General features: G+C 37.4%; 1 protein-coding gene across 9 annotated transcripts in view; it reads right to left on the bottom strand.

Moving 5' to 3' along the window:
• UBR3 (ubiquitin protein ligase E3 component n-recognin 3) overlaps positions 1–15,046 on the bottom strand; it is a 117,771-nt gene extending 102,725 nt beyond the window's left edge. For 7 of the 9 annotated variants that reach the window (XM_035896256.1, XM_035896263.1, XM_035896257.1 and 4 more), the window contains exons 1-3: positions 14,825–15,046; positions 1,644–1,783; positions 1,087–1,245 (exon numbers count right to left, since the gene is read on the bottom strand). In XM_035896256.1, the coding sequence (XP_035752149.1) occupies positions 1,087–1,245; positions 1,644–1,783; positions 14,825–14,976 (451 nt within the window). In that variant the 5' untranslated portion in view covers positions 14,977–15,046. Of the gene's footprint in view, positions 1–1,086; positions 1,246–1,643; positions 1,784–10,003; positions 10,170–10,563; positions 12,069–14,793 lie in introns of those variants that run through there. The other 2 variants (XM_035896264.1, XM_009640768.2) reach the window with 2 other exon arrangements.
• Between the last annotated feature and the right edge of the window lie 6 nt (positions 15,047–15,052).

Here is a 15,052-nt window from a genome sequence, read left to right as displayed (position 1 = left end):
GGAAAAAATAAACTTTAGAGGAGCAACTTGTTCCTCATGTTCTAAGGAAAGAAAATATGAAAAAGATTACAGCATTTTTTTAGCTGTGCACCTTTTGCATGCAAAGTCAGAAGGGCAGGTTTTGCTCTAAAATCCCTTTCTTTGCCTTCCCTACCCAGAAACCATACCTACTCAGATACACATATTCTCCATTCCTAGAGTCCAGATGAGAATACCTTACTTCCCATTCCCTCTCCACTTTTCTAGCTCAGGAAATCCATCACATATAGGAAAAGAGAAGTCATTATGTTTCTCTCATTCGGATATTATTGAACAGGAGAGAAAAAGAGGAAGGGAACAGAATAAAAACAACTGTCCCTGAGGCAGCTTTCCTACATGTTTCTCCTTTCAAATAAAGATTTGCAATTTATGGCAACTTAAATCTACAGTAATTACTATCTGTTCCATACCTATGCAAAGGAAGTATGCAAAGAACTCAAAAGACACCTTCTAATCACAAGAAAGTAAGATGGAGTTAATTTATACTAGGTGGTTTGGGGTTAATAGTGACCACTCAAGATTTCTGGATTCATTGTGATTTGGTACAAGATGAAATAAATAACTGGGGTTGGTTGTGATATTTTTAAGAAAAAAAAGTCTTTGCACAGAAGTTCAGGACAGACAACAGCCTTATGACATTCAGGTCTCCTCAAGTAACCTCTGTGAGAGCAGATCCCAAAATAAATTAGACATATTCCACTTTGAACAAGCCTGATATGCCTCACTTGGAAGTACTAAGCTGCCATGTTCACTTCACTTTAAAGACAATGGATTTATTATAAAAAAATCTTTTGAAACAATGTATCTTTATACAGTTACATGGGACACCAGGTTTGCTCTTACAGGTCTTAGTAACAAATGTTTCTCATTGCTCCTGAAGCCCACCCCCCTTCTCTCAACAACAAAAAAAATCCTTGAAAAAATGCATTTTTCTGGGTTTTGAGAAGTCAAATGAAAACATGCAGAAACTGAAGTGATAAACAAAACTTATACCCTTACATTATTCATAATTTGAAAATTTAGTTATTAAAAATAACACAAACATACCAGAGCTAAGATCTTTGTAGAACTGTTGGCTAGTCAAAACTTGGGTAAGAACTGATCTCATTGCTCCTCCCATTTTGGTCAAGTCTTCTAAAAAGGAAACATGAGGCTCCAAAACCTGAAGAATTTTATGAAGGTCTTTCTCTGATGGCAGATCAAGAGCTGAAAACCACATAACAAGAACTTTTGGTGTAAATGTAATTTAATTTGGTCAAGACCTTCACAAGGCAGAACAGCTATGACCACCACCAAAAAATTAATATATTCATAACGCTCTAAAATGTACATGTACAAGTTTCAAATTAATCCTGATTTCATTTTCTGGATGAGCTCAACACAATGCTAGGCAACCCTGAAAACATATTTAAGAAGCTCTTCAGCAGAGAACAAAATCAAGTCTCCTAGCCAAGCAGTAACTTTGTTAGGAAAAGAGGCACAAAATTCAATGATATAAAGTACAGATAGCATTCATGTATTCACGTACTGTGTCTTCACAGAGTGGAAAGTGAGAGATAGCAGCATGGTAAGATAGGCTAGATATATGCAGATTTAAAACATACCAGGCTCATTATACCCCTCTCTTAAGTGCTGAATAAGACTAAAGATGAACTGTGGAAGAACTAATTCTGACATCATCAACAAGTCTTTCGGGACACATGGAACATTTGAATTTGACTTAATCCGGTGTCTTTTACAAAACCTATAAAACAAATGAGAAAAATGTTAGCCAAGCACAGCTCAGCATAGTTAACATATACTAAGAAAACCATTACTTTTTCCACTTTTCAGAGAGTATACACTTGTACATCAAAGGTAGTGAGGAAATGGTGTATTGAAATGCCAACTACTATGTTCAAACCCATTTTGTTTCTGAATCCAGTAAATTATAAAGGTGCCAATTTTTTTTTCCCTTCTCCAAGTTCACATATCTAACATCCCAGTTTCTTTCCAGACACATTAGAAGCATCTTCCATTAGAAGAACACTGAATTTTTCGTTATCAAGACGTACCTCCCAATTTCTAAATAGCCTAATTGAAAACACCAAACTAAAACATTTCCTCTCCTTTCTGTGAAATAGTCAGAGGCTGGCCTGATTTTTCAAGTCCTCATTCAGATAGTGACTTTTAAAATGTCTTTTGACATTAATAAAAACATCTTCCAAAAGCGTAAGAGTTTGCAGGATCAGTATTTATTTCAAATATATACCAACTAAGATTTACTTATCAAAGGATGACAGAAAAACCCTGCAAACATTGTGCAAATTGTTTCATTTAAAAAAAAAAGAAAACATTTCTTCTTTGGAGAATTCCTGTATGGTAGTTGAGGCTTGGCTAATGCACAATGACATGAAGTTGAGCCAAACCCCATTAGAGGAGACAGAATGATTTCCCACTGACTTAACATGAGCCTGACTCAAGAGCCACTGAATACTTTTCTGTTCCAAATCTATTTTTAGAAAGGACATTTACCAACATCAAAGAGTTATTTACCCATGTCAAAAAAGAAGCTGACAAGGAATAGAGTCTAAAAACACATCGCACAAGAGTAAACTTTACTAGAAAGATTCACTAGATTTTACCAATCATTTTTCAACATAAAGATTCAGAAATGGATTCAGCTTTGTTTGAATATGAATATTGTTTTCTAAATTTATTCATGTCTTCGCTATATTTGCTATGCCATATTTTCCAGAAGAAGCCTGCTACTTTCTACAACATAAGATAAGCCTTTCTTCTTTGAGGACCATTAAGGTATCACCTTCAAAAGAAGAAAACAGAAGAAAGCCACAAAGCAAGTATCCAAATTTCGGGGACGTATACACACACCAAGAAAAAAAAAAAAAAGAGAGGATATGAGTCCAGCAATTAAGATGGCATCTTCACAAGAATGGCTAACATCTTCACAACACTAAAGATTAAGAGCTTCTCCTTTGCTCTTACACATTAGAGATGACAGACTTTATTAAGAAAAGGTGAACAAGGACAGTACTAGCCACATGATTTGCAATTTGTATATAGAGCTTATCCATCCCTGGGGTGGGAAAAAGTGCCTGACAGAAAGAGCTCAGTGATGACTGGCAACTTTCTGTTAATTAATGCACAAATGGATAGCTTTCACTTTTGTCATTCATTTTTGCAAATGACATTCACAAAAGTTACAAAAAGCCATCCACTTTTTCCATTCAATTTTATCTCATCCACATACAGAAACCTGAACTGCCATAAATCACAAGTCTAGCTTGATCTATGCTGCAATATGGTACCTCATTCATCTTAAAGGTATTTGGTTTCCCTTTCACCATTATACTTACAAAAAGGGATCAAAAGTAAATAAAGACTTTTAAAAGACACACAAGGAAAGAATTACTATGCAGTGTGTTTTAAAATCTTTTACTGGTCCACCCCATATATTTTGCATTCAGCCAAAAGACATTTTCAACTGGTTATGATCAAAAGCTAAGGGAGCCACTGTAACAAAACTCACGCACAAAGTCTTTCTGAATCCCAGCTCCTGCTAAGCACAAGGCCTCCTTCCACAGAAAATAAAAAACACTGCTCCCCAAGAAGCCTATGCCAGCATACTACTTCTGAATCAGCCTATGGATTAATTATCCCATATTCAACATACCCTGTAGCTGAAGGTTATGAATCATGTCTTCTCTTGAGACTCCCAAGAAAGCACTATTGACTTACAAAGCATGCTATTATCACTATATTAATACAGGTTCTGGAAAATCAAGGAAGAACCCAAATTAACTTCACTATAAGGAAACATCCTTTCACTGTCACATGCACAAATTACAGCAGTTCCAAACAGGAAATGATTTCTAGATACCAGGCCCTAAACCTTAAAGTGGGAATGCCAATATCATTTTGCAAGATGAGCCATATTCTGTATTTATGGTTCAAAGGCTGAGGTATTGAAGTATATATACTTAGTATCAATATACTACTGTATCAATATATATACAGTAGTATCAATATACTACTGTAGCTGTTGTTAACTAACAGCTAGAAACATGTACATGATTAGGATCCCAGAATACGTCCTTACTGACATGACTTGCCACTGGACAAGCTATTGGCTGCACTGAATTTCAAGGGCAAGAATTAATGTAAGCCACAATGGTCCAGAAAGCCAATGCTCAGATTTTATTATTTACAAATCAGGCTGAAGAAATCTTACTGAGTCCAGGTTTATAACATTCATCCTTGAGACTGATTTATGCTGAATTACAGAAGACCAACCCATAGATATGAAATACATTTTTTTCTAAAGAAGCTCAAAAATAAAAATAACTATGGAGAGGAAGACTGACTAGCTAACTGATCTAAGCTTTATTACATGATTTCAATATTGCAAAATACTTTTTCCAACAAGCCTGTAGTTCCTATTTAATCTTTAGTACTTCATGTTTCTTGTGCTGCACAGTCTTCCTTTTAAATATTTTTACTATTATACTACAATGAGTTTTAAGACTAGTTTTTCAGTGACAGTGTCAATTCATTAGCCAGAGATATTCAAGCCCTATCTCACTGAAGGTCTAATATGGAAGTACTAAAATATAGGTCTATGGGAAGACAAAAATCATAATCTTTTTTCCTTATTCTTGGCCCTGATTTAAAAGGATATTCTAGGTTTTGGTTTTTATGCAGTTTCCCACCTTTGAAATTGCTTTTTCACATAAAGGCAAATTTCAGCAAAAGGAGAGAATAACATAGTAACTTGCAATTAAATAAAACCAGAGCTTTAACACGCATGATTTCAAATATAATTCCTGAAATTTCTTATGCTGCATTGATATCTTATTTCTAAGATTTACAAGAACATTGTTAACATCTTTATGAGTGAGGAATACTATGTGTTATTAATATAAGCAACATTAACACCTTCTGAGCAACCTTCACTTTAGACTTTCCCGATTCATTCTGTTCTCTCCTACTACTTCCATCTTTAATAATTCTGCCATGAATTTCCAAAATGTATTTTAGAAGTGGCTCCAGGTAAAATAACTCCTTTTCTTTAGGCTACAGTTTTACAACTGCTTAAGTTGAGCTAGGCCACAATTCTGTGTTAAGCCCTCTTATTCATTCCAGCACCAGCACTTGATTGATCCAGTGTTAAACCAGCTCAGAAGCTAAGCTAGCAGAAGTTATTCACTTAAAAAACCTCAAACCCACCGAAAAACCAAATAAACAACCCACCACACAACCAAAGAATTTCACTGGGCCAGCTTAAATCCACCAACACTCACAGACCTGCCTCCTTGGAAATCACACTGAAATCCCCAAATCATCTTGCCAACATCCCTTTCCTCTTTCACCTGACAGAGCGCAAACCACAGAGAACAAAAACCCAAAACCCCAACAATGCAGGAGGATGTTGTCCTGACCAACCAGCAGATCAGGTAGATACAAAGCTCGCTCTGAAGCCAACTCCTCCACTTCAAAGGAGAATTTTTAAACTTCCCTGGTTATTACAGCAGCTGATAAATGCCTTCAGTGCCAGCCAGACCACACCTTTACAGCTTTTGAAGATTTGCTCAGCCCTCCTTCCACTACATCTCACAGCATCTCAAGTTGCAGTTGCATTCCAGAAACTTGACATAAGTTCATGCATACACAGAGGGACTATTTTTACCCTCACTTTTCTCTTGCTATTTTGTCCCCTGCCTCCCCATGTTTAAAAATCATTTGTTTTAAACTGTATCATAAAGCTGTCAAAAGAAGGCATCCCATTTTCACAAGTCTTACAGTACCATAGCACTATGAGTACCTGACTCCGACAGAAGCTGTTAGGGACAAGAATCTGAGACCCGAGTGACAGGACGCAAGTGAAAACTACTGGAAATCAATTCCCAAGCAAAGAAAGTAAACCTCTACTTGATTCTTCAGCTCAGTATCAATGTCATATCTAAACTGAGCTTTTATTTAAGACATTACATATATTTCATACTGTGTATCACATTACTGACAATGTCATGTAATGTTTCATAAAGTATTCACAGGAGTAAGTTTTGTAAATAAGAATTCAACACACACTTTAAAAAGAGTATGCATTTTGTCCCTACTGTAAAACTAACACACAAATACTATTCTTATGTCCACTCAATCTACAAAATAGATGCAAGACAAAATATTTTATGCATAATCAGGATTAGAAAATTATCTTGATGAAAAAGGACTTTGTAGTCTTGCTTTATGTAAATCCACTGTTCCTAACCAACAACAAACACAACAGTAAATCTGAAAAAATGCAGAGTAATAAAACTAACTGTTCCTCTGAAAATTAAGTTTTGCAAGTTTCCCACACACCCACCCTAGTAACTAAATTTCAGTCCTTAAATTCCTTTCACCTGCAGCCTTTCACAGGCTTCCAAAAGTGAATCAATGTGATACTCACTTCAAGGTCTGAGGACCTTTAAGAAAGCTGTAAGCTACAGAGGAGTTCAGAGACAAAACTGAATACTTGTACTTCTGCTATTGGGGACTGCGACAAGAAGCAAAGCCAACTGGAAAGATAGCAGTCTAACCCTTCTAACCAGAAAACTCCAAAGTCGAGACACTAGAGTCAATAACGGAGGATAATGAAACATGGCAGAAAAATTAATGGCTTCTGAATAAGAAAAGCCCCCGAACACCTTTAAAAGACATCTTTCCAGGCTCTAAGCCTTCATGACAAAGCTGTCTGGCCAGGTTAGGAGGCTTGAAATCACAGATTAGACTCTTAGAAGTTATTCCAATCTTTGCAGAACCGCAGGAAGAGAGGTAGTGAGTCACCAGAAGCTCCCTCGGTGCTACACTGAGCACCCTTCAGTGAAGCAACCTCTCCAGTTCAAAGAAAAAGCAGACAAATAAGCTCTGCAGAAGAGCACTTCTATTATTCTCTGTTAGTCCTAAGATACAAACATCTTGTAGAGTATATAGAACTGCAATGAGTTTCATTAGTATACAAGTACCCACTATCAATCAGAACTAGTAGATTCAGCAGTTTCAATTATAAGACCTTAGAAATATAGTGAGAATGAGAAGGAATGGACATCCAAGTACAGCTGAAGCTGAGCCTATGTTTGAATGGACCCATGAAGTTGTTGAATTTGAGCATTTAGATAGACAATAGAGTAATTCAAGAGAGTAACACAATCTTCTCCAGCAAAAATACTGTCTTTACAAAAAGGGGGATGCTCTGGGATATAATTACTGCCCTGTAATTGCACCTAAGTACAGCTTACGTTTACCTGGTTTGATCGAAAAGCTTCGATTTACACACAATTTCAAATATATTTGTACAATAACAGACACACAGCTAGCTAACTTACAAATATAATACCCTTTCTCTTTGGCGCGGCTTTTTCAAACTTCACAATGATTGCAAAGTGAAACCCTTAGAAGTTAAATGGGCCTCAGCTACATTGTTAATGGCAATATTAAGATTATTAAAATTATCTTAATTCATCTATTTGCATGTGTGAATATGGTCTCTAACTATTTTGTCCAACAGGAACTGCAGCCTTTTCAGTTGAGAAAAGGAACAGTACTTAAAGGAGCAGTTAATTTAGTATTTCACTGTACTGAAGAAGGCATTGATGAGAATACTCTTCAAACTCAACTCTAAAAAGCAATCTTCATGAATGTTAACATTAAAAAAGCCCACAAGAAAAATACTGCTTCTTTTGCAGCATGGTATCTAAAGGTTTGGGTTTTGATCTTTTTTTTCTTTTTAAATATGGACCTAAAGACAGAAAAATTAAGATACAATGTATATTCTAGCTCTGGATGCTTAATTTCTTAAATTCTTTACAATGAGTGTGGTGAAACACTGGAATGGGTTGCCCAGAGAGGTAGTGGAGGCCCCATCCCTGGAAACATTCAAGACCAGCCTGATCTAGTCAGCAGTGTCCTCGCTCGCTGCAGGGGGGTTGGACTAGATGACGTCTAGGGGTCCCTTCCAACCCAAAATAAATTTAATATTTTTTAGGATCTGATTTTTCAGAGTTCTTAGCCTTACGTAGCATTCACAAAGCAGAATTCCCAGCTGACTTCAAAAGTAGGTCTGAGAGACAAGCAGATCAGCAAATTGAACATCTGGTCCCAAGCCCTCCATCTTTGCTTGGCCCTCACTCTTCCCAAGCCATCAATTCACACACTGTCTCCCTGCCCAGTTGCTTTCAGGGTCCCATCAATTATCTACCTTAAAGCACATGGGCAGTAAATCTTCTATTTAAAGAACAAAAATCAAGTTTCCAAATTAAAGTTAATGAAAATATTTTTCTGGCTCAGAAAATTTTCCCAAGAAAATTTAAACAGATCAAACATAAGCTATGTAATATTTTCGCCCAAATACTTCATCTGATAATGTTCTAAGCAACTGCATACTGCTAGACAAATGTAAAAACAACCTTCATTTCTTCAGGATTTGAGCTAAAATTTGTGGATTTTAATAAGAGCTATCAGCTTAAGCTGAAGCTACCACTTTGGTCAGGCCTCCAACAGACAAGGTGCACTTATATGCAATTTGCAGTTTTCTCAGACAGGTAAGTCTCCGTGAGTTTTATACCAGAGCTATATCGCTGCAGGTGCTGTGCAGAAAAAGAGAAGCATCCTGATGAAGACAACAGAGTTCATTATATGGTCCTTGTTATTGTAATACCCAAATGGCTATCTCTATTACTTCAATCTAAAGAAAATTTGTCATATTATTTTCAAAGCTTACTACCAGAACCCTCCATAGAGGAGGGCACCTAGGATACTATTATTTAAAATCACTTGCAGTTGTCAGATACCATTCCAGGATTTATTTAAAATGTAAAATTCCTGATATTCTGCAAGTGATAAGGAAGAATGGCCTGAACTCTGAATCAACCTATGTTAATTATCATTAAGAAAGATCTAAGAGACAAAAGTTCTTTAAGAATGCATTTCCCAAAAGATACACCCAAAATCACATTTACTCCATTGCCAACAGATCCATCGACAGCTCCGTGTATATCAGATATGTACCAGACAAGTAACACTCCACTCTGACATAGCAAACTTAGAATCCTGGACAGCTGATAGTTTCACAAAAGGGATAAAAGGAGCTTTAGAAGTTGGTGGGATCAAAGCAAGGGAACTGAAAATCAACACTGGTTAGCCCAAATGTAAACAAGACTGTTTCCACAGACCTCCAGAACACCAGATCTTCTTAAATTGAATATATACCAACGTATATTAAAAAGCGATAGACAAGTCATACAATAAATAAGGCAATTTCAGACAAGGCAAGATATAAAGCAGTCATATCTTGTGAGCTCAATCTTCAAAGTACTGTTCTGTTCTTCAAACCAGACTGGCCCTATCAGCAAAAGCTTTGGGGTAGAACCACTATTTATTTTAACTTTGTTCAGTGACTAACATAACAAGAGTTCAGGCTTCCAAATGTTTAAAGTTATGCATACTGATACATCCGAGTATCTTATTGATGCCTTTGAAACAACTGCACGTTATTCCTGGGGCGTGTATAAAGTACACTGCATCTAGTCAGGCCACAGCTCTAAAAGCAGTAATACGAAATTATCACTTGGCTGTTAACCGTGTAGAAAACATTGCAGCAATTCATTTAGAGGCTGATGTAGTCGTAATTACAGACATTCTTAAGAGAAATCGAGACAGGCAGGTTTGTGAGCTGACTGTATGCCATGATAGATTTAATCAGCAAAGTGATCTGAAATATTTTTTGCTTTCCAAGGATAAGACCTAACATGAAACTCTGCAAATACTGAATGTTACTGTGGAATCCTAAGTAGCAATAAAAAAACCCAGAGCTTTACATCTGGGGGAGGTGGGGAGGAGGGCAGAGGGAATCAATTATTTACTGCATAGTAACTGTAGTGCTTTAAAATGCTGTGGCCAGTGTGAATCCCAGCATGAATTCCTGTACCTTGTATGTGGAAGATCAGAGAGTGGAGTTTTTGTTCTGAAGAGTCGCACCCACTAGAAGTAAATGACCATGGCTTTATTCAGATTCTCATGCCAAGCTAACAGACAGTACAGCTCAGACTTCTCCTTGGTCCCTTCAGCCAGAAGGCCTTGGTAGCCAAAAAGACCTCAAAAGCAGAGGAGATGCACAAAGTTGATAGAGATGAACAATCCTGAACATAAGGACATTTTTATGTAGTTTTGTAATGCTCAGAGGCTAAACTCCTTGACAGTGTGTAGTGTCTAAGCCTGTTGATAACGCATGTTTCAGCAACTTCTTGAAGAAGGGTTCAAAAGAGCACTCTTCCCTCCTTGAGGCTGCATTACCAAATCTAGCCTAGGTCCTGGAGAACTGAAACCTTCTTGTCTACTGTTAAAGAATACAATTAATAAGAGTCATACTGGAAGGACAACCCTGAAGCAGCAACATGCTATATGAATGCTAAACAGGTGATTCGCTGTTGCAAGACACTCCATAAAATAACCACATAATCTACTTAATGCCAGTAAAATAGTTATTACCTGTATGTCCCAGAACCCAGCTGCAGGCAGATCTGACTTTTCTGATCTTAAATGGATCACAGCTGCTATGACCCAAGATGATACAAGAGACTCTGCCCAATGAACATGCACAGAAAACATCCAAAGGTAACTACTATTAATAGCTTTTTCAACAGCAAGCCTGCTTTTTTATTGTCACTCTCTTTGTTAAAGTTTTCTCAAGTCTAGAATAGGAGAAAGGTCTTTTACTTAGCAACTGAAAGTAAAAGAAATAGGATATATTCTTCCATAGCTCCCAAACAGCACAGCAAGGCCATTTTTATTGAAATGAGTTCCTGTAAGGAAGCACATCTGAAAAGGCATAAAATAAGGAATTGAGTCAGAAGAAGGGAAACAAGGATATGGGGACAGAGTAGCAAAGGTCATCAATACTAGGAATCTACTGTCCAAAATTTAAATTTAACTAGCTATTCAATAATAGTTTCTGTATGCAAACATTTTAATGCACTGAACAAACAGAGCCAATTCTAAATAAATTAAAGCAGAAGAAAATTAGCGGGCTAGAAAATAATAATATACTTCTCATACTTGTTGGCAGTGAGAGGAGGCAAAAAGAATTTTGCAGCCTTTTCATAAGGGATCATGGTAGACCTAACAGATACATCACTCCCCAAGAAAGACATAATGAAAAAAAAAAAAAAAAAAAAAAGTCTGGTCTAGCATGTAGCTCAGATAGGATCTCCACGAAGCCTAGACTGATGTAAACTCTAAGACACAGAGCTAAATGGAAAGGTAGGTATGGATCATTAGAGACAAGACCACAGAAAGCTTAGAGGTAGGTACCTGAAGGTGCTTTTGAACACACGGCATAAAACATCAATCTGTAACAGCTACCTTTCATAACTATAGGTTTTTTTTTTTTACTTCACACATGCCTACTGATAAAGAAATGGCCCATTGTCACAAGTGGAAATTGATAATTTCTTAGACCCTTTGATACAAGTCATAAGAGAAGGCGATACTCTATGTCAGTGGAGCCACGGGTTGCCATAACTACCATCAAATACACAGCAAACATCAATGCAAAAACCTGTTTAATGAAATTCTTAACCTGGCTTTTTGCCTTTCCGGATATGCAGCCCTTGATGGAGACATTATTCTCTTTGTACTGTAATGCAGCACTAAAACATCTGCTTCCCACATGATTAATTTAACAAATAAGTCAACACACAGTGAAGCACACTCAGAAACAGGACACGGGGGAATGAAATAGCCAAAGTGTAGAGGCTTGCTAGTGTATCAGGTTATTGTCTACAGACTTAAAGGGGAATCAGAACAAGACAGCCGAAGAAACAAGACAGAGCTCATCAGTAACAGATTACTAACTAGTTATACTCTTATTATAACCACATGGCATATTGCTTTCTGCAAGCTTATTTTATAAACTATCAAGTTTCATTAGAACCCAAAATCATCTACCAACCAAAAATTACTCCAGTCTGAATTTCCCTCTGTCCAACTGCATGTTTTTGTCTACTACAAATGCTTTAGAACTGAAGATTTTGCCTTCTTCAAAGCATTATTATCTCTGACGGAGCTGAAAAATTTAATTTGCCCATTGCTAGATACCATATGGGAGAGGACTACAAACTATTTCCACCTACTGACATATCACTGGAACTTAAAATCTATTAAACCTTGCCACAGCTAGAGTTTTTAATATTTTGACAAGCAGCTACATTTACAAACATGGATATTTATTCTAACATCTAAGTTACATTATAGTAGATCAGACCAACTACAATTAACTTAATCAGCAAAACCACTGAAATTTGCATGGGAATCAAAAGGTTCAAGAGTGTGACAATCTGCTTTTTCTAAAACAAATGAGAATTACAGTAGGTCCTAAAGCAAATCAGCATCCATCTATTACACTATATTCCATCTTCCTTATATAAAGATATCAGAAATAAAAAACTAACACCCAGTTATCTCTACAAAGTTAATTATAGATTTAATTAGTGGTAAAATATTAACACACACATCCTTATACACCTCACAGCAAACCATCTCTAGATTTACACTAGCCACCCTAAAGAAAATGAAAAGATATTCCAGATGGTAAGCTGGAGATTTCCTTTACGGCAGATCAGTTGACTAAGACTTCATCAGAAGTGTTTTTTGAGATGCATCAAATGAAAACACGCTGACCATGGAGACCAGGTAACAAGAACCAACAGAGACAGACTACTGTTGTACTATAATATTCATATACAGTGTCCACACAAAATTTTATTTGAGCAGGCAGATGGTAGATAAAGTTCATAAGTAGGCTCCACATTTGATTCCCTTGCTATTAATAGAAGCCTAGGCTGCGGTGTCCGAGGTTATATCGGGCTAGACACACTCTAGTTTCCTGAATCTACCACGAAGGCCTCCTAACCTTAACATGTAAAGCATTACCTTTGTAATTGTGCAATTGATTTGTATACACAATTAAATCGGTTTACCTAAACACGCTGCACTGAAGCAATTCAAGTCAACAGGAAAAACTGTGTGTGTTTGCACACATCAATATTTTTACATTGGTTTAAGCTTAACTTACTTTGTCTTGCATAGCAAACAAAGTTTCTAGTTCACTTAATTGCACTGGCTTAACATCAATTCTTTAGGTAAGCGGAGCAACCCTACGCTGAGTGTAGGCACCCCATATACTGCCACGTATTGTCCTCCCGTATGTCCAGGAGGACTGGGAAATCTACTGCTCAACTCAGGAGTGCTGTTTCTGAGCAGATACTATGGAATTCTTTATCTAGAAAAATGAAACCTCCCGAAGGGACCTACCTCACACCCAAGACAACTTACTCTCGAATTCTACCATTAAAAGTAATAAGTAGGGTAAATATAACAGAGAAATAAGAATAGTCTTATTCCCTCAGTGTTTCCATCTGTTTATGCTGCAAATTTAACAGCATTTTTTTTATTCTTGGTTAAACTAGCTTTCTTCAAGACGAAAACTGTTTAAAATAGGAAAAGACAATTGTGAAAGCTATAAACTCTGGGATGAGAGCAGTATCAGAAGTCATTGCAATATTTACCTAAAGTAGATCAATTTGTCTGTGCTCTACTAAAATCCTACCACTAAGAGGAGCCCTAAATCTATCCCACACTGAGCACTGCAAGAAGTGACACGAATTTTTTTTTCTTACACCCCAAGATCAAGGGGAACTGTTACTTCAGTGATACTGAGGAAAGCAGAGTCACCAGAAGTTGGACGAGAACCGATAAGAAAGAATCACTTCCAGAGTAGCCCCTTGAAACCACTGAAGATCAATGAAAACAATAGGAGGAAAAAAATTCTTCCACCGGAGGGAGTCTAGCAATTATGAAAGATGCCACCAAAAAGGAAGAAAGAAGAAATTACGAAGGCAGATAGTAAGAGAAACAAAGGGGGAAAAAACATAACAAGAAACAAAGAATGAAGCCACCTCAAGGCCTAGAGCAGGTGACTACAGGCACAAAGAAACAGAGACAAAATGACAACCTTCAAGCAACAGAAAAAAGCAGAATTAGCGAAATCTCTAAGTAGAAATGCAAGAAGAGAAGGAGTCTTAAGATGCGGAGTGAGTGATGAAGAATTGTATGTTAAAAACATGAAAAGAAACGAGGAAAATGTTTTAGTATTTCCATATGTTCCTAGCGTTTTCTACTAGGTACGCCACAACTCAGGATTTATTAGGAAGAGATGAGATGGCTCTTACAAGCGCATGACATCTCACCAAAGCTAAGACAATCAAGACAGACTATTCTAGAAAGCTAGTCAGAAGAGAAGCCTCACTCAAGCACTTCAAACTGTCTTCTGGCAAATTCTTTAGCTCTCTGGTGAACGAACAGGAACACAGCGAGTTCCAAAAAGACACCCAGTTGTGAAATTTGAAGTTTACTGGCTAGGTATCACCTCCATCCAGTAACTCGTTGACTGGTCTTTCATTTTACCATTGAGTACTAGAGGAACAAAGGAGGGTATAGGGAGGTACCACATTGCTCTTCTTCTGATCAGGTACTTATGTCTTGCCTCCAGTCGGTCTACAAGCTTACATAATACGAAGGACATCTGACTTTCCCCAAACCCTGCCCTGTTATGCCCACCCAAGGGTTACCAAATTCCTTAATTTAAGGCTGAGAATAGCAAAAACAGAAGGCAAGATGAACTGCAGACTGGGAAAACACACAAAAATGGCTCCCTCTTACTCAATCTGTTCATTTCAGCATATTTGCTCACGTGAAGTCCAAAAGTATTTGGACACACTTCACGGTTAGCTGCGCTAGGCCAAGGCAGCTAGCTGGGAGCTGACAGGTACTGCCTCCCATGCACTCCGCCTTATTAGCTTCCCTGAAGGCAGCCGCTCGTTGCAAGGGCACCCAGATTCGCATAAGCGTCCTAAAAAAAAAAAAGGCACACGCACAAAAACAAAGGAAGCCCCCCCCCCGGACCCCCGCCGGGCTGGCG

Source organism: Egretta garzetta, unplaced genomic scaffold (genome assembly GCF_000687185.1).
Source record: "Egretta garzetta isolate BGI_Z169 unplaced genomic scaffold, ASM68718v1 scaffold16, whole genome shotgun sequence".
NCBI classification, from domain to species: Eukaryota; Metazoa; Chordata; class Aves; order Pelecaniformes; family Ardeidae; genus Egretta; species Egretta garzetta.
This window is presented reverse-complemented; position numbering and strand designations above follow the sequence as displayed.